Source organism: Gasterosteus aculeatus, chromosome 4 (assembly GCF_964276395.1).
Source record: "Gasterosteus aculeatus chromosome 4, fGasAcu3.hap1.1, whole genome shotgun sequence".
NCBI lineage: Eukaryota > Metazoa > Chordata > Actinopteri > Perciformes > Gasterosteidae > Gasterosteus > Gasterosteus aculeatus.
In genome coordinates, this window is record NC_135691.1 from 25510553 (window position 1) to 25529618 (window position 19066).

General features: G+C 43.8%; 2 protein-coding genes across 3 annotated transcripts; one reads left to right on the plus strand and one right to left on the minus strand.

Annotated features, from left to right (window-relative positions):
* Positions 1-337: 337 nt before the first annotated feature.
* Positions 338-8935, minus strand: elk3 (ETS transcription factor ELK3). Its single transcript, XM_078101554.1, has 6 exons — positions 8900-8935; positions 8431-8642; positions 5256-5491; positions 4387-5103; positions 2997-3119; positions 338-1336 (listed from the first exon to the last, which is right to left on the minus strand). Exons 3-6 carry the CDS (start codon positions 5460-5462, stop codon positions 1241-1243), a joined length of 1143 nt encoding a protein of 380 aa, XP_077957680.1. The 5' UTR covers positions 5463-5491; positions 8431-8642; positions 8900-8935; the 3' UTR covers positions 338-1240.
* A 1314-nt stretch (positions 8936-10249) lies between these two features.
* On the plus strand, positions 10250-18521 carry hcfc2 (host cell factor C2). 2 transcript variants are annotated; one of them, XM_040175029.2, is made up of 17 exons: positions 10250-10479; positions 11105-11253; positions 11343-11503; positions 12009-12211; positions 12385-12469; positions 12568-12671; positions 13921-14151; positions 14250-14435; positions 15111-15175; positions 15656-15773; positions 16045-16101; positions 16185-16240; positions 16647-16784; positions 16870-17055; positions 17204-17501; positions 17601-17673; positions 17889-18521. In XM_040175029.2, the coding sequence occupies exons 1-17, from the start codon at positions 10314-10316 to the stop codon at positions 17896-17898; spliced, it is 2286 nt and encodes a 761-aa protein (XP_040030963.2). In that variant the 5' UTR covers positions 10250-10313; the 3' UTR covers positions 17899-18521. The 2 variants fall into 2 exon arrangements, with proteins under 2 accessions (XP_040030963.2, XP_040030964.2); XM_040175030.2 differs by having other exon boundaries at positions 16650-16784.
* Positions 18522-19066: the final 545 nt, after the last annotated feature.

The following is a 19066-nucleotide window of genomic DNA, read 5'->3' on the forward strand; positions in this document are numbered from 1 at the left end:
TGTATAAATTACCTGAATTCATGTGAACGTGTGAGTGTGTATGTGTGGCTGATGCATGGAAGGCCTGCTGTGTTGTGTATTCGACCTCTGAAACACTGAGGTGTGTGTGTGTGTGTGTGTGTGTGTGTGTGTGTGTGTGTGTGTGTGTGTGTGTGTGTGTGTGTGTGTGTGTGTGTGTGTGTGTGTGTGTGTGTGTGTGTGTGTGAGAGAGTGAGAGAGAGAGACTCTTTTTACTGGAACTATTTATTTCTCATAACCATTTAAAGTAAATTTAATAAACCGTCTGTCCAGCAGTTGTTATTTTGGTGGTGAAAGAGTGTTGTTTCCAACTAAAATGTTTATAGTAACTCATTTTATTCCAAAGAAAAAGTAACATTTCTCTCAACAAAACACAAGCAAGTCACTGAGAATACATTTCCATTAATTTCTTTATAAAAATAACCAGGAGCCATTTTACAAAATAAAAGCTTTTGTGCAATTTTGACCTTGAATATCTATTAAAACCTGGTTTTAAGCTTAATACATTTACACAAGTCTTACAATATTGAAGGCACAGCTGGTACAGAGCTGAAAGGTACAGTGCATTTAAAAAAAAGAAAATCGTGACACTATACAGATAAAAACAAATTCACAGCGTCAAATCAAAGCAATGCAGGAGACGAAATGAAAAGACTTCTATGTTTTAACGTGCTGGCTAGCAGGTCTCTGCTAGGAGTCAGAGAGGGACTCATCCTGTGGCCATGCTCAAACCACATCTAGACAAATCTTCATCAAGTTGTAAGAAATTATCCTGATCCGTTGTGTCACTCATAGTACTTTGTTGACAAAGGACAAAAAGCTATTGGTTGTGTGTTAAAATACCTGACAAGGTTTTCCCCAGATTATTGTTGGAATCAGTGGTGTGGATTTTAATGTGGCAGGGGGGGTTAAATAGGGATAACACTAATAAAATTGCAACCAGTCTCTATCACTGAAATTTAAAATGAGATGAGAAATGTAAGGAGGTTTAACCTCCAGTCAACTTTTTGGCATGAAAAGAAGCACCAAACACCCACATGAACACACAGAGAGCGTCTAATGTGAACACTCCTCTCAAGGCCAAAGGTCATCTGGTAAATCAAAACAGGTCTCAGGTGAGACTCCTGTGTGGTTCATCGTCCGAGTCTAAGGCGGATGTGCTCCGCGCAGATCCGGCCTGGCTTGGTTTGGCCCACTTGACTCTTGGAGATTTAGGCTGGCATCAGCACTTGTGGGAGCTGGAGGAGAGCAGCAGAGGAGAGCGAGCATCCATGCTGGGTAACGGCACTGGGATGTTTCCATTCAGCAGAGTGGGGAACTGCAGTGGGGACAAGTGGAGGAGGATTAGAGGGGGAGCCAGATAATGTTTATTTTCCCTAAAGAAAATGTCTGAAGAGAAGCATGAAATGTGTCAGAGTAACTTCCTTTTGGCTGAAGGGACATATACTTTCCTTCTTCAGCCAGATAAGGTGTGAGGAATTATTTGTTATAACTTGTTATTTACATTACATTAAATTTAGCTGACGCTTTTATCCAAAGCGACTTACAATAAGTGCATTTCAACCATAAAGATACAGACTCAAAGGAACCAAGAAACAAGCAATTTCATTAAATAAGCCGATCTACAACTTGTTATAGCTAAGAGCCATTATGCTACAATTTGTTTAATGTATTTAGTCAAGGTATATTCTGAATAGGTGTGTCTTTACTTTGCAAAAGAACACTTACATCCAGGTAAGAAAACAAAGTTGTGACATAGTCATTTTAAAAATAGCTTAAATAGCTTAAATCATGGGGGCTTTACACTGATTGAAAACGTAGGTTAATTTAAAATGTGTATACACAAGTGTATGGATTTATTGATCATTACTATATAGTATTAATTGTATTACATTATTAATGATGTCACCCCCATAATGCTGACACTGTTAAAGTTAGTCAATGCTTTCCTGCAGGGATCTGGGCAATAAGATGAGGTGAATGTGTGTTCTGTTTGAGGTGAATTATTTAACAATCTTGCCAACTGCTCTATTCTGACTCCTGCTACGTTACATTCTGGGCACCCTAGTGGTACACAGCAGCGTGAGGACCGACATTCATTGCAAGGACTAAATTACGGGCCATTAAATGTAGTTTGTCCGTTTTTTTGTTTTTTTTTGTTTTGTACGCCTGTGTATGTCTGTTTAAGAGAGTCGACATGGCTGGGAGGGGCTCCTGACCAACCAGCCGTCTCCTGCTCCCCCTCACCAACAGGAAGTTGCCCCCTCTTTTAGTCCAAACCGCAACGGAAACATCTGTGGCTTATTTTGAAACCCTGGTACGCGGCAAGTCACACATACACCAACAAGCACACAAATGTTGGATAACAAAGCACAAGGTAAGTCTGTAGTGTGAAATGACCGTAACAATAGTGTGCGTATGGGCAAGGGTTTGTTGTAAATAGAGTAAACATAGAGCTGTTTGTATTTTTTACACAGGACAGTTCAAACTGAAACCTAAAAAAAAAAAGTATACTGCCTTAAAGGAGCGAAATAACTGGCTCTTCTCTCATCAATACATTTTATGTGTATATTATATTACGTTACAATATTTAGAAGAACCAGATCAGTTAGCAAACTGACTAACTTAAGAACATCGATCTCTAGTCATTGAAATTGGCAAACAAAAGGAGCTACTGGTCAGACAACTTCGACTGTATGAACTCTTATTCATGTCTTATTTCATGATTTATGAATTCCGTAGCTGGTTTTGTGCGAGGATGAATTTATGTCCTTAGAGGAGAGTTTAAAAACTAAGGTCTTGTCAGATTGTTCAACTGACACTGGAACCTGTTTTCAACGTAGGATTCAGGCAGGTTATGTCCGAATAACTTTGCAACTTCTGGATTGGCCATTCTTTTGTTTGGAGAACATGCGGTCTCTGAGCTCCTCACATATACACAAATACCAAATGTGTGGGGTTGCATATGTGGGTATTACCTGAAAGAGGGGGCCATGGCTCTGCAGCTGTGCAGGGCTGAGGGGTCCCACTGGACTCAGGCTGGACCAGAAATGGATATTGGAGAGCAGAGAGCTCGGAGTGAGCAGCAGACCGGACGGAGTCTACATTGACATAAAGTGAAATGTAGAATAAATACACCACGGTGGAAATGTTTTGGTGTTTATTCTGGCTACAAGTGTTGGAGATCTGCTCATCAAAGCCAAGTCTGCCCTCTAGTGAACTCATGCCTCCCGGACGGACCAACTTGGCAGACTGACCACGCAGGTCCGGAAGCTCCACTCATACCCAATTCATGACATCTATTCTTCCTTCTATCTCTTTAAATTGGACTACGGCTTCTTTCGGTTTTTGTCGCAGGAACATAGGACTTCTATCAACGCTAGTAAGCGGGAACAACAGTTTCCTCAATTGTCATATTTCCACCGCAAAGGAGAAGTGCCAATGAAGTTGTTGTGTTCTCCAAACAAAAAGCTCTGCTTCATTCGTTTTAGGTCAATATTTTTATGCCTTTTGTTCTAAGCCAAGTCAATCTTTGAAAAGGCGCCCTGGTGGCGTCTATCATAACCGTTGCAACTTATGCCCCATGTCTTTCTCATCCTCTTCCATCTCATCTATCAGCTTTCTAATAAAGCCATCAAATGAGCTGAAGAAATATATTTTCGTTCTCAAAAGCTTCCTGTGAACAGATACCAGGCTGTGCTTTGGCAATATCTTTTTCCCGGCTGTACCTCAAATTCCCTTTGTTTGACCATTTTTTTCTGCTGATCTAAAACAGGCGTATGAGCCTTGGTAAGCTGCTTCCTCAGGACCAGCTTATACTTTGTTTTTTAGTGAGTGATCTGTTTTTTTTATTTTTACCAGCCAGAACAAGCTCACGGCGTGACTTGCAAAATAACCGTTTACCCCCAAAAGACCAGAAATCACTGTAATCTGACAACAGGGATGGCTGTCCTTCGGGGACTTTTAAAGGTAGGAACTAAAAGTCTGTCCAGGGGAAAGTGGATCGGGGGCTGTGGATACCAACAGCTCAGGTGTGCCTTGGAAATACATAATTATACAAAATGTTCAGTCTTGAGGGAACTGTTTAGCGTACACTTTTACTTTCCATCAATTAAGTACTGTACACTCAGCGGCATATCAGTGCTCCGTCTGGATAAAGGCGTCAGCTAAATGCCTGAATGTAGTCAACTGTCCTGGCGAGTGTGCTGCTGCCAGTGAATCAGGAGCTACAGAAACATATGGCTTCACTTATGAACCTCCTCCCTCCCTGGCCTCCTCCCCTGTTTCCGCTCACCTCTTTCCATCTCCCTGTCTACGGGCTTCATTTTCTTCCCCCCTCCCTACTATGTGTTATATTCCACGTTGTACCTGTGTGGTGAGGAAGGCAGGGGTCAGGGAGCCTGAAGGCAGCGCCGGGCTGTTGAGAGCAATGGAGACGAGGTCGCTTCCTGTCAGGAGAAGCGAGGAGGCGGAGATTTCCAAGCCTTTGGGTTTCCTGCTTTTCAAAGGCCCGCTATTGGCAAATCTCCCGCTCTCCTGGGTCGCCTGTGACCTTTCTCTCTCCCTCTGACCAGATGAGAGGTTTAGAGGTTGGGCACTGTGCTCTAACTCATTAGTCTCCGAGCCGTGGCCCCGCCCCCTCCACAGGGCTTGTGCCGGGCTCTGCGGCGGGGAGGAGGACGAGCAGGAGGAAGAGCGGGCCTGCACCGGTGACGGTCTGGAGGAATGGGAGGTCTCAGCCGAGGATGGTGGTGGGGTGGGGGGCAGGGAGGAGTGCCCACGGTTGGTTACGAATCGGATGACGGAGGAGCTGTCGCCGTAGTGATCGGATCTGGGCTCCGTCTTGATCGGCCGATGCTGCTCCATGTGGGGCCGCAGGGAGCCGCCGGCGAAGGGGGAGTACAGGCCGGAGTGGAGGTATTGGTTTCTCCCGTCGTCGTCGTCAGCCTCGGGCTCTGACGTTGCGCCCCCACCTTCCTCGCTGCTGCGGCCCGACTCGACCACCGCGGGGTCCATCTTCAGGATCTCAGGGAACGACACAAACTTGTAGACAAACTTCTGGCCGATCACCTTCTTGATGATGTTCTGCAGAACAAACGAGACGTGATTTGATTACTTTTTCAAGCCTCCTTTTTTGTGTGTTGATTTCAATTGGGTTTCATGAGGACATGAATCCCATCATGAAACCAATCAGGTGGTTTGACAATGAATAGTCGAGAACTGTATACGTTGCGTACTTTGTCGTAGTAGTAGCGCAGAGCTCTGCTCAGCTTATCATAGTTCATGTTGGTCTTGTTCTTACGCAGCCCCCAAAGCTTGGCCACCTCTTCTGACTTCAGCAGCTTGAACTCGCCGTCGTTGGACGTCCAGCAGATGAGATGTTTGTGGCTTTGGTCAATCAGCAGTTGCAGCAGGAACTGCCAGAGTGTGATGGAGCTCTCCATGACGGGATGACACCAGAGACACGGGCGATCTACAGAGGAGAATCCAGGCTTAGAGAAATAAAACCAACCAGGCATTGCTTTGTACTATAAAGACGATGGAACAGAATTCTGTTGGGAACCAGATGGATTGCTTTACAGCCTTGTTATATATCCCCTGTTGTTATAAATGTGTTAGCAATCAAATGTCCATTTGCATGTCCAACATACCCTAAGCATTCATTTGACAAAGTTAACGCCTAAGTCTTTATGGGAAATAGCTCAATGCTGGCTCATGGTCACTTTGGCTGTCTGCTGTTTGGTGCTGGGCAAACAGCATTCAGAAAGTCTCAATTATTTCAATTGTTGAACAGCCGTAGTGAACTGGTTAGAAAAGAGACGTGAGACTCAAATGAAACAAGAAAGTTGTGGGACGTAAGAAGAACCAAATAATGAGTTGGCCAAAGGCTAAATCCCTCCGTTGGCTGAGGTTAGATGATCACCAGAGTTAGGTGTTGATCATTATGGATTTTTCCACAAGCGACACCTTTTCCAATTATTAAACATACAAATATTGATCAGTGCAGCTTCTAACCGTTACACTAAAGCCCTTAAAATGGTCTTACATTTTTGGGTTTTTTAAATTCAAGCAATCATTCACATAAAGTGAAGGAAAGAAAGAGAGTAAGGAGGGTAGATGGGTAGCGTTGAGAAGAAGGAGAAGCGCGAGGAGGAACTGTTTCCGGATCCTTCCTCCGGCGTAAACTCCACAAAGGAACATAAGCATAAACAAAGCTGTCCACCACCACCTATCCTCTCACCGTGGACTCCCTGTCTCACGCTAAGACAGCAGACAATAACACAAACTAACATGTATACAAACACCGACCTTGCTGTGAGTTATAAAATGCTTTGATTTGAGACATATACGTAATCTATACTTTGCATACATGAGCTCCCGCTATTTATCGTCATGGCATCCTTTGGCTGCCTTCCAAAGCTGTAGTAAATACTAGTATGAGTGATGCTCAGGGTTACGTTTGATGCCTGTGCCTCACTTCCGTAGCCCATTTAGATGTTGGAAAGAACCATTTGTCATTTGTGGAAAGATGAGTGACAATTTAAAAGAACATTTATTGTGTTTATCTGTGTCCATATCAAGGTTAAAATTCGATTGCGGTGATCGTTGAATATGCTTGAACTGACGTTTACTCATAAAAATTAAGTTTTATTTAAAGGGAGAATGTAAAGTTGTGTTTTCATACAATAAAAACACTTTGCTAACAATTGAGAAGCGTTTTGGTTTGCAGCCCTCTTTACACACTTAAAAGTATAATTTTGTCGGCTGTACTTCTTTTACATTATTTTTCCTTTGTTTGCTCATACTGTCGTACTGTTTTAGTGTGTGTGTGTGTGTGTGTGGGTGTGGGGAGAGACAGAGACAAAAAGCGAGGGCCAGACTTCCGGATGTTTCCATGGTGATAAAGCAGGATGTGGTCAGTGACCTTCTGCCAAGACTAGCACGAGTCTAAGCGGCGCGTTTACCTTGAAGCCACCGACTGTCTCTGAGCATCTTCCTGTTTGTCTGTTTCTCGGCCTCCTTTGCTGTCGCTCTTTTTTTTCCCCCTCCCTCTGTCTTTCTCAATTCAATCAATTTACAAGCTGCTTCATTAGCAGGAAATATAGAACTACTTACTGCCAAAAGCAAACCCTTCAAATACGTCATTGGAACCAGATTTAATTTGCAACCATGACAATATCACAAATCCCCATGGCAACAACATCTGCCTCGAACATTGCCCCCCCAGAAGTGAGGGTTACTCTACCCACCTCCATAACCGACCACTAATTCAACATGAAAATACAGCACGGATCCCTGTTTCTCCCTCTGTCTCTCTTACAGGAAACCACCCAGCAGAGAGGGGAAAGTGTGTGTGCTGCGAACAATGACCCGTCGCCAGGAACACACACAAAAGCATATCCCTGCTTCCTTTTTCCTGCATGGGTGTGTGTGTGTGTTTGTGTTAAGTGATGGAAGAACTGTAGTGCTGTCTGTCTAAACGAGGGCTTCCTGTCATTCAGCTTTAGGGGGCGTCTTCCCGGGGAAAGGCCTTCCTTCTCTGCAAGGTGGGACGTCCTGTCACTGGGAACCGCCGGGAACATACACAAACACATGCACATGCGCGCGCACACACACGTATGCTTCTTTTTTAGAGAAAAAATTCAACTCGCACAGGTTCAAAACCTTAACTGTTCGCCTTGACGTTTTGCTCTGAACAAATCTGGAGTTCTGCGTCTCCCGTAGTAAGTGTCTATTAACACGTTTCTGATACATGCATAAACATTATCCTTCCTAAAACGTTAATCCCTCTGATATACACTCAAGTGCAACTAGGAAACTCAATAAAAGACAAACCAAAAAAAACCCACTCGACTCTCTCTAGTTATTTCTTATTTTTGGAGCGGGGTTTGTGTGTGCGCGCGCGCGGAGGAGAAGGGGGGGGGATCTGCTGGAACTCAAATGGTTCTTTGTTTTGCCCCAGTGACTCATTTTCAAGATGTTGTCTGCTGCCAGCTTCAATCCGGAAGCGCACGGCAATTAGTCTCCGAGGTCCAGACTAACCAGAAAGTCTACAGCCAGACTTTTAAAGGAGCCACGGCTAATTTTTTGGAACAGTGACCTCTTTTATTCCCCCCCCCCCCGTCCGCCGCCCACTAAATTAGAAAGCTACACTTTGGGGAACTTTACGCATGCGTCTGTGCCAAACCCGGAGGACGCATGGCTTTAACACTTTTTTTTCACGCACTGGTTCAACGCTTATTACGCACAGGTTTAATACGTGTCGCGCCGCATCGACGTGCTTTTGAAGTTGCGAACCTGATCGCTTTTCATAGAATACGAAAAGAGTAAATGGAAGTGCGCTTCTGTTTCCCCGTTGCGCACGAAAGCGCACACAGTAAATGGGTGAAGTATTAGTAAACGTGTACCTACCCAGCTGTGGACGGCCGCTCGCTCCTCTGCTCCTATGGCCGTGTGCGAGGCGTGTGTTCGTGTCTTAGAGCGCTGTGTGCGAGTTGTGTCGGGGATCCATGCCGCTGCCGTCTGAAAGCGGATCTGCAGCTTTTCCCTGCCCTGCCTCAGAGCAGGAAGTCGAGACACGCAGACGGAGAACCGGCGCACTTCCTCTGGCGTAGTATTCCCGTCTGTGTAAACACACGCACGCGCGCGCTCACACGCACGCACCCACACAGAGGGGGAGAGAGAGAGAGCGAGAGAAAGAGAAATATTCCCGTAAATACACACTTTTTCCGGAACGCTCATACACCTTTTCTCGTGCAGTTAAATCACCTACAGGTAGTCATTTTCTTCCCCATCCTCTCTATTTAATTCCCTTTCTCTTTCTCTCTCAAACACACGCACAGACGTACACGCACAATAGACGTTTGTAATTCTGACTCACTCAGCGCTGAGCCGAATGACAACTGACGTCACCATCTTCCTGCTCACCGGGAGGGGTTCCTGTTCCTTCGCACACGCGCACACGCACACACTCGAACACAGGCACACCGCACACAATCGTATCTATTTTTGTAACTTATTTTTTATATGCTTATTTTATTCTCCCTCCTTTTTCACTTTATTTTTTATGACAATTTTTTTCTTGCTTTGATTATCATACATTTTTCAAACTGGATGAAATGTTGTCATACAATCTGAAACATCTAATTGGTAGCGATATTATTATACACACGCGCCAAAAAAAAACCTAATATACCAGCCGGTGATTAAATATCCAGGGTCTCAGTATCACAAAGTGAGGTTTTTTAACGACAAAATCTAGTAAAGCATCTGACAATTATGCTCTCAAACAATCCTACAATGTGACAAACAGTGGAATTATTCGTTACCGGACAAAGAAATAAATTGGCTCGGTTACTGTAAAATTGTTATACAGGGTGTATAAGAATTTTAGTAATTAATTTACACAGAAGTGCCCTCAGTTTGATAAAGAATGTGTTAAGTCAGATCCGTTTCAAACAACTCTTCACTATGGACTAATTATCATGTTATAATGTGTCTATAAAATGTTCTAATCAACAAGAAAACGTTCCCTCTTTAAGAGGGCCCTGAGAGACAGATTTAATTAAAGCTGCATTAAAGTAGTTGTTTGGACCCTTGCACATGGACCCACGGGGAATGTACCTGTCAGACTTGATGCTGCATACACAAGTTTAGACAAGTCATTGTGTACCAGCAGAGTAGCCAGATCATTTTGTCTGGTATTAAGTCTTGAAAATTTTGAGTGTATCTAGAAATATAATCATAATTGTAAGTCAGTAAAGAAACAAGTTTATGTGTGTGTGAATAAGACGTTGTGTTTGTAACATGACAGACTGTTATTAATTGCAAGTCTCAAAACCGACTGCTTGTGGCAGCTCGGAAAATAACTACTAGTGATTCAAAGTGATAAAGTGTGATAATGTTGAAGTAAAATGTAATGTAATTGACAAATGAGATATAAATAAAAAAAGTATATGTAACAATTTCCATTGAAAAAAAGGGAAAATGTATTGGGTCAAAAAGTGTCATGGAAAACAAATTTTTAAAAATGGTGAAGAATGTCACAGAAAGTAAAGCCAAAATATATTAGCTTTAAATGTCATTGAAAAAGTAGTGAAAACATTCAGTGCAAAAAGTAATGGAAAACAAATCTATATAGTCGTATTTTGCCAACTTTATTTTGATACCTAGTAAACGAGACCGAGTGAGATGTTGTCTCAACCTCTCTGATTCCATTTCCTCAGGCCTCTTTCGCCCCGCCCACTTCTTTGAAACGTCAACAGCGGCAAACTTGAGGCTCCCTAATCGGGAAAATGACCACTTGTGCAGAGGAGCCGCAATGGAGAAAAGTTCACTCCGTCTCCGGCGTGGTACCGCGGTCCAGACACGGACACCGAGCTGCTGCAATACGGGAACTGATTGTTGTGTTTGGTGGTGGAAATGAAGGAATATCCGAGGACCTCCATGTTTACAACACTGGTAAGCTAGCGCTAGCCTCCCGACTAGCGCGTTAGCGGCTAATGTTTTTAGCATGAGCGGGGGTCAAAAATAACCAACCCGCCTTGAGCCGTTAGTTTTAGTGGTTCATTTGCTGGGTCTTTGCCAATGTTAGCACGTTTTACAGGTTCTTTGGATAAACTAGACGCTAACTTAAACTGATGTAACGTAAGTTGAATCAGTAACGTTACGAATAACCCCCCAAATCGTAACTTTACTCTTTGTTCTGCCATCACGGAATAAAATAGTAGCCATTTTTTGTTTTTATTTTTTGTTTTATATAGCCTTTATCATGGAGGGTCTGAGTGTACTGTTGCCAAAGCTTGAGACGGGTTTGTATTTCGTGTAACGTTGCACAGTGAGTCTTGTGCTTTTTGTGTATGACGTGACAGCATTACGTGGTTTTATCTAAACCAGATTACATGGAGACGTTATGCAACAGAGTCCAATAATTTTACCACTATTAGTATTAAATGTTCTATGCATGTTTTCCGGTTATGTTTTGTGTAATATTGATTTTGCCAATGTATTAAACAAGGGTTTATTTGTGAGGGTTATTGTTTATATTCTGTCTGATACATTGACTGACATCTGCTCATTTCCACAGTCTCTAAGCAGTGGTTTCTGCCCGCGGTGAGGGGTGACATCCCACCCGGCTGTGCCGCCCATGGCTTTGTCTGTGAAGGCACCCGAATACTGGTCTTTGGCGGCATGGTTGAGTTTGGGAAATATACCAACAGCCTCTATGAACTTCAGGTAATGCCGTCGAGCTCTTGCAATTCAAACCCCAATTTCGGTAGTAAAGATCACTCTCACGTGTCCACCGTGGTCCCCCGTGGCTTTAGGCAAGTCGCTGGCTGTGGAAGAAGCTGAAGCCCAGAGCCCCCCGGAATGGCTTTCCTCCCTGCCCTCGGATCGGACACAGCTTCACTCTCGTGGGTAACAAGTGTTACCTGTTTGGAGGCCTGGCCAACGACAGTGAAGACCCCAATGGCAATATAACAAGGTACTTTATCAATGCACACAAGGGGGGCAAATTGAGTCCATCCTCAAACCAGCTGGCAGTCATTTTTAGGGGCTTCTTAGTGACAGCCTATCTAGGAAGCCCTGTGCCTTTACAGGTTAAATTAGGACGGCAGCTAATGATCATTTCTGTTATTAATAAATCTGGTGATTATGTTTCTGATTGATTGATTTCATTTATGAACCATAAAGACCCAAAGATATTAATTTACAATGATATATGACAGTCTCAGAAAACCCTCTCTTGTGAGAAGTTAGAACTATAGATAGTTTTCTTCAAAATTAGTTTTTGCATTATGAGTGAAATGATTGATCGATCATCACAGTTGTTAATTATTTTACTTTGAATCAATTCACCTTTTCAGCTCCAGTTGCAATTAAATCTTTTTAAATTAGGGGTTGACTCCAGAAGGTGCCTCGAGTGACATTTGATAGTTAACCTCTATGAAGATAGATTCATAAATGAGTTGGGTCTTTTCCCGTCCTAGATACATGGGGGACTTCTATGAGCTAGAGCTGCAGTCGCTATCGGGGGCGAGAGGCTGGAGCATCCCGGAGACAAAGGGCGGTGGTCCCTCGGCGCGGGAGTCCCACACCTCGGTTGCCTACACTGGCCTCGGCTCCCAGAAGCTCTACATCTTTGGAGGGATGCAAGGACGGCGGTTAGGCGACCTCTGGCAGATCGACCTCGGTACGGTGTCTTGTTGTTGACTGATTATATGTTATACCTCAAGTAAATTTTAGAAAGGAAATGGAAACATTTGACATCCGTTAGTTGGTGCTGTGCTTTGAATAAAATACAAGATTCTAGTGGGATAGGGTTATTTGCCTATTTGCAAATTGTTGTCCTTTTCCTTTCTTCAGACACAATGGTTTGGTCGAGTGCTGTAACCAGGGGCTCCACGCCGCTTCCCAGAAGCCTTCACTCCGCCAGTGTCATTGGAAACAAGTGGGAGATCTGTCCGCATCAGTGTCATACCTCTGTCATAGGAGATGTCTCGTGTGGGACACCTTAGCTGACAAACTACTATGTCCTTCTGTCCGCAGGATGTATGTTTTCGGTGGCTGGATTCCGGTTCCAGGGTCAAACAAACAAAATGCTTCAGGAACTGAATCGATCTGCAGTGACTCTTTAAGTGTGCTAAACTTAGGTCAGTACGTGTCTGTATAACTGTCCCACGCTGTGGTCACGGGTTTTCATGCAGGGTGAACCCACGGAGAACATATTTGTTCGGTCAGTTAAACATGAAGTTATGTCAACTGTTTTTTAACTTAGAACTTTCAAAGCTTTCAATAGAAATAACAAAAAAACAATTCATAAATCTAGATGAATCACTTAAAAGTTTGACTAAATCTTACGAGTCATTACTTTGTTTAATAGTTGTTTTGTGTTATTAGAGACGTAGGCCGATAACTCTAAAGTGCCAGTCAGGCATTTAAATATTATGTATGATTAATTGTATTAAAAAAAGTCAGGATTTTTTCCAAACCACGGTCTTTTAGGGACACGGTGGTTGTCCTCTGTAGACTCCGCAGGGTCGATGTTGAGATGGAAGTAGCCTATCAGTCCTAAAGTGCTCCGTTTGCCACTTATCTTCCTTCTGTTTGACGCATGGAGTAAATCATCTGCACAGTTCTCCGCTGTATGGTGCACCTCTGTTTGTTTTACTTCCAATGCAAAAAATATCAAATACACTGAGCTGTGGCACCCAGGTATTTGTCATTGCTGACTGACGTCCAGTAAGGGCGACGTTGGCAGCTTGCTCGAGGAGCTGAATACAAGGAATGTACGCGAGACCCAATGGTGCCCTTCAACGGTCAACTGTGTCCCCTGAAGCAATTTGAATCACCTCAGTCTGCCCACCGCCCTCAATTACGTTAATGAAGCGACAGTCACCGGCAACGCAAACAGTCAAAGCTTTGGTCACCTTCCCTCCACCGACTGGTCTGCTGATTTTCCTAGAGAAGTCGTGGAGTGTGCGTCGGCGACCATTTAACCTGGGACTGCTTTCTGTCGCGTGCTTTGCATTAAAGTGGTGACTTAAAGACAAGCTGCTTCTGTGATAAAGCTGAATTCAGCTGTGTGCTACCGGTACATACAACTTTAGTTTTGCCGATTTGTTCCGTCATTTTGCCTCCTAAATAGAAACTTTTCCGCTCATCTCTCTCCGTCTTCATCTACCGCCTCGGTGACACACTAGGTCACGGGAAGTAAAAATTAGTTTAAAATATTTTATCACATTAATCTCGGTCACAATAATCTCATAGATTAACGCGTTCATTTTGACAGCCCTACTTCTAACCAGTGTTTAAGGGGGACCTTAAAGCTGTGATGCATTTTGTTCCTTATTAATCCCACGAGGCCAGCAAGTTCACTTCTGCCCTGCTTTCCTGTCACAGACACGATGTGCTGGCAAAAGCTGTGCCCGGAGCAGCAAGACCATACTGGGTCCCAGCTGCCGGGCCAGGGACCCCAGAGCGACGATCCGTACGCCTGTCGGCCCAAAGCCAGGGCCGGACACTGCGCCGCCGCCGTCGGGTCCAGGCTCTATATCTGGAGCGGCCGTGACGGATACCGCCGCAGCTGGAACTACCAGGTCTGCTGCAAGGACCTCTGGTACCTGGAGACAGGTGAGGGCTTTTTTTGATTGCTGTACTTTTCTAGAGCAAAATATAAGAAAATTAAAAGGCTACAGTTGCTCAATTGATTCTTTATTTCCATCCCCCAGATCGACCAGCCACCCCAGAGGCCCCCTTACTCATCAAATCCACAGTCAGCATGCTCCATGTGGCATGGCGGCCCCTGGCGGCAGCAGACTGCTACGTCCTTCAGATCCAGCCCGCGCCTCCACCAGCCAAACCAGCCGACCCCACTGGAGCGGGTGGACTGGACTCGAGAGGGAAAGATTATGCGGGTATCCTGAGTTTATATATCCAGACAACTTCTCACTGGGCCTCATGACACAGCAACAAATTACATTACATTACATGTCATTTAGCTGATGCTTTTGTCCAAAGCGACTTACAATAAGTGCATTCAACCATAGGGTACAAACTCAGAAGAACAAGAAACAAGAAAGTGGATCTTCCTCTAATAAGCCAATTTACAATTTGCTATAGATGAGTGGCGCTATAAGTACAATTTAAGTGCTACAATTTGTTAGTCTTTTAGTCGAGGTAGAGTCTGAAGAGGTGTGTCTTTAGTTAGCGGTGGAAGATGTGAAGGCTCTCTGCGGTCCTGGTGTCTTCAGAGAGCTCGTTCCACCATTTCGGAGCAAGGACAGCAAAGAGTCGTGATCTAGTCGAGTGTTTTGCTCTCAGTGAGGGAGGAACAAGCAGTTTTGCAGATGCAGAGTGTGCTGGTCAGGATGTAGGGTTTGACCATGTCCTGGATGTAAGCTGGACCTACAGCTTACATCATCATTCACAGCATGGTACGTGAGCACCAATGTTTTGAACTGGATGCGGGCAGCCACCGGTAGCCAGTGAAGAGAGCAAATGACATGACCGGAACAAATTTACTCCCTTTAAAATCTGCCTTCTAAGGAGATTTGTGGCACTGTGACATTTGTCCTTCTCTCCTTTCTCAGGTGTCCAGTGTCTTCACCCTCAAACGGGAGGAACCACTAATCTAGAAGCAAAAGCATCAGGCGAGGTAGATGTGACTTACTCAACAAAGTGTTTGATTATTACATTTAGTACCGCACCCCTGTATCGTCATTAGATATGCTGAGTAGTATATCTGATGTATGTCGGTACTTTTCACTTATACTGAACTTGAACACAGAGCGTTTCCACTGAGGATATTTAGTGTTTTCCTAAAGCAGCCTGCTACTACTACTGAATTTTTCCATATTAGATCTACATGTGAGTGTCCATCCTGAGCCCTCCCCTCTACAGCCCTATCAACCCCTGATTTAGATATTACTCCGCTTGGTCGACAAAAGACTGAATGAGTCAAATCTGTATTTGACTTTATTTTACTGACAGGGGCCTGTGGGTATGATCTCAACATTGCTTAGCATCCACTTGTATCTAAGACCACTAGTCCATATGATATTTCTGTTAAATGTATTATGAATGTTATTATATTCACCGCTGTTTCTTGTGCGTTGACCTCCCCCCTGGATTTCAGGTTTCAGCAGAGCAGCAAACCCTGACAGAATTGACTAACGACTCCGCAGAGACCAAAGCGCGAGGAGAGCCGAGCGCTGGAAGGGAGACAGAGAGGCAACCTGACCCGCAACGCCGTGGTGCGTTGTGTTGTCTCTTGACTATATGCTGGAGGATTTCTGTGCTTCCGCAAATGTAATTTTCAGCTGCAGTAGGCATGTCTAAGTGAAGACAGCTGCATCACTTAATGTATTCTCCTAGTTATTCCCCACACTGCCCTACTCGTCAAACGAGATTTGTCTCCTCGCTCCAGTTTCCGAGCTTTGGTCCTTTGACCTGTGTGTGTGTGTGTGTGTGTGTGTGTGTGTGTGTGTGTGTGTGTGTGTGTGTGTGTGTGTGTGTTGGTTGTAGGTGCTGGACAGGACACCTCAGCAACAGAGGTCAGCGGTTCAGCTCAGCAACAGCCAGGTGACCATGATGCTCAAACGTCAGCAATGACAGACTGCATGCTCGTGTTAAGTGAAATTTACTGTGAACTTTTCTTTTCACAGAGTCGCAAACTGTTTCTGGTGACAAGACCACGGACGTCTGCGCCCCTAAACATCAGGTCAGATTAGGGTCGGGCAATCTGGTGCTTGAAAAATACCTCTATATTTGCGGCTATATATCGATATTTTTGCATCTTCTCGAAACTATTGTTTGACGCCTATAATCTGATCAGCGTGATCACTCCAGACTAATCTGTCACTATGTTTGTTTGTTTTTTGGTCGATTTCAAAACATCACATTCAGGCGAATGTTGATGTTAATAATACCTAGTATATATGCACGCACATTCATACTCGTACAAATGGTGTCTTATGGTCAATATGGCAATTAACTACATCCCGTGTGGAACAGGCCACAGCACATTGAGCGTATTCAGTACACCCCCAACCTCCACCGCTTACCCGTGTCCCTGCGGAGTGGTAATTATTGGTCTTAAATAATCCTATGAACTCCTCCCTGTCCAGCAGAATTCAGACGAAGCTGTGTGGTTCGATGTCGGTGTGTTCAAAGTCCTCTTCTCTGAGGTCAGCCACTACTTTCTACTCGCCGACAGTGACCAGGCAACGGGGGCCGTCACCAGCCGGCTGCCAAACACTAAAGAGGTAAAAAAAAGAAACGCCTGTGCAGTGATGCATAGCGGGTATCGATTGGGTCTCCATGAAACTACCGGTTTCTTCTCACCCACAGAGAAAGCTCCCGGGGCCCCAGGACTATCAGAGCAGAAAGAAGCAGGAGCTGGCTGCGGGTCAGACCTACAGGTTCAGAGTGGCAGGCATCAACTTCTTTGGCCAGGGAGACTTCAGCGCTGTCAGTGAGTTTAAGACATGCCAACCCGGCTTCCCCGGAGCGCCCTCTGCTGTCAAGATTACCAAGGTGACTTTCAAAAAGAATATGCCGACTGAAAAGCTGTTGATGAAATAAGAAAGATCTGCTGTTTCCTTCACGTTCAGCCTAATAAATCACAAATTTCCCCTTGGGGATTAATAAAGTTTCTATCTTTCTATCTATCTATAATCCTCAGGCCAATGATTCTGTCCACATCACATGGGAGGCTCCTTGCTCTTCGTCAGGCCGGATCTTGGAGTACTCCATGTACATGGCGGTAAGGAAGAGCCGCTCCACCAGCTCGGAGCGTCTGGCTCAGATGGCCTTCGTCCGGATCTACCGCGGCACCAAGACGTCCTGCTCGGTTGGCTCCGCCCACCTGGACAATGCCCAAATTGACTTCTCGGCCTCCAACCGCCCAGCAGTGGTGTTCCGCATAGCTGCAAAGAATGAGCAGGGCTACGGACCAGCGACACAGATCCGTTGGATCCAAGGTGGTGGAGTGTTTTCAGTTCCTGATCAATTTTTATAGATAATACTTCGATTGATGTTGTTGATTGCAACTTGACTGAACCTCCTCTTTCTGTCTCTAGATTTCAGTAAACTGCGAGGGTCCACATCCAAAGCCGATGGCTATGCTGAAGTCGACCTGGATGCTGCGGACAGGTAACCACGGTGACCCGACGTGCAATGTTTGATTTGTCACATTGTGAGAAAGAAAATCCAACAGCATGAGATTATAAAGAGATTATAAGGATGGTTGTGATTGTTTACGGTTCTACTACGGGACCAAAACTATTTACAATATTTCATGAGTTCTGTTAATTTTCCCTATCTAGGATTTTTATTGAGGGGTCTGGCTTTTTCCTTCTTTGTTGCAGCTCCAGTTGAAATAGTTTGGATCAATGACAACGTGTTTTGGAGAAGACGATGTTTGCACTCAGGAAGTTGGCAAAGTACCCCACTCAGACGTTGTATATTTCCCTAGATAATTTTGTTAATTTATTTTTTTTAATGTATTATTACATTGTACATAGATTTTCACCATTTTTACCATGTGCTGTTTTAAACAATTGGTTTGTTGAGTAATAATAAGTAATATGCAACTACAAGAAGAATTTACTATATCTGCCACAAATGCTTTATAAAGTATGTGATGGTTTTGATTAAAACACAGATGTTCGATGTTTTCAGGACCAGGACATCAGAAGGAAAATATCTTTCTGCATTGGACCAATTTTACAATCCAAGTTACACAGCAAGGTTATAAAATACCAGTTATGTCTGCTGTGGAATGCTATTATTGTTTTACAATCAGATCCTTCAGGTTTGGTTTAAACCTGAAATCTTTGTTAATGTGTTTTGTCAATGTACACATTTGTTAGTACAAACAATTTAACTATCAATTACATTGCTGCGTCACTTTTATTTGTGTATGAGTTGTAGCATTACTTTTGGACTACTTCTCTCTCACACACACAGTATCTGTAATATAAAATAAAATGTGATCTGGAGAGAGGAAGTTTTTTTTTTAAGGCGCCTCATATTTGCATATTTAACAGTTCGCTACGAAGGGGTGGAGCAAGCAGCAGTGCTCAAAATATAATTCACATATGTTTTAATATAAAATGAATATAGTAAATAGGTCAGTAGGGGGATTTTTTTTACTTCACTTTAAAAAAATCCCCAAAGTTTAGTGTGCGTATCATGAGTTAATTTACTGCAATATTCCCATATTGAATGAAAAATACCATTGGTTTAAGACTGCGGTCAACTCAGCCGACGCTTGAATTATAGTGCACGTATATGCTGATATTTACGGTATTGAACAAGTAACCCGAAAAGTAACCGGAATAAAAGCTGTTTAATCAAATATTCTGGACACTGACTGAAGTATGTGTGTTCAGGACCATTCTGACTACTATTGTACAAAAAAGGAATACTTTTACTGTACAAAGTTAGATAATTATCCTATATTTAGTTTTCAGTTCAAAAGGACCATTTCTCAAGTTTGAACCGCAATAAAAATACTTTTCTCAATAATTCAAGTCAAAGACTA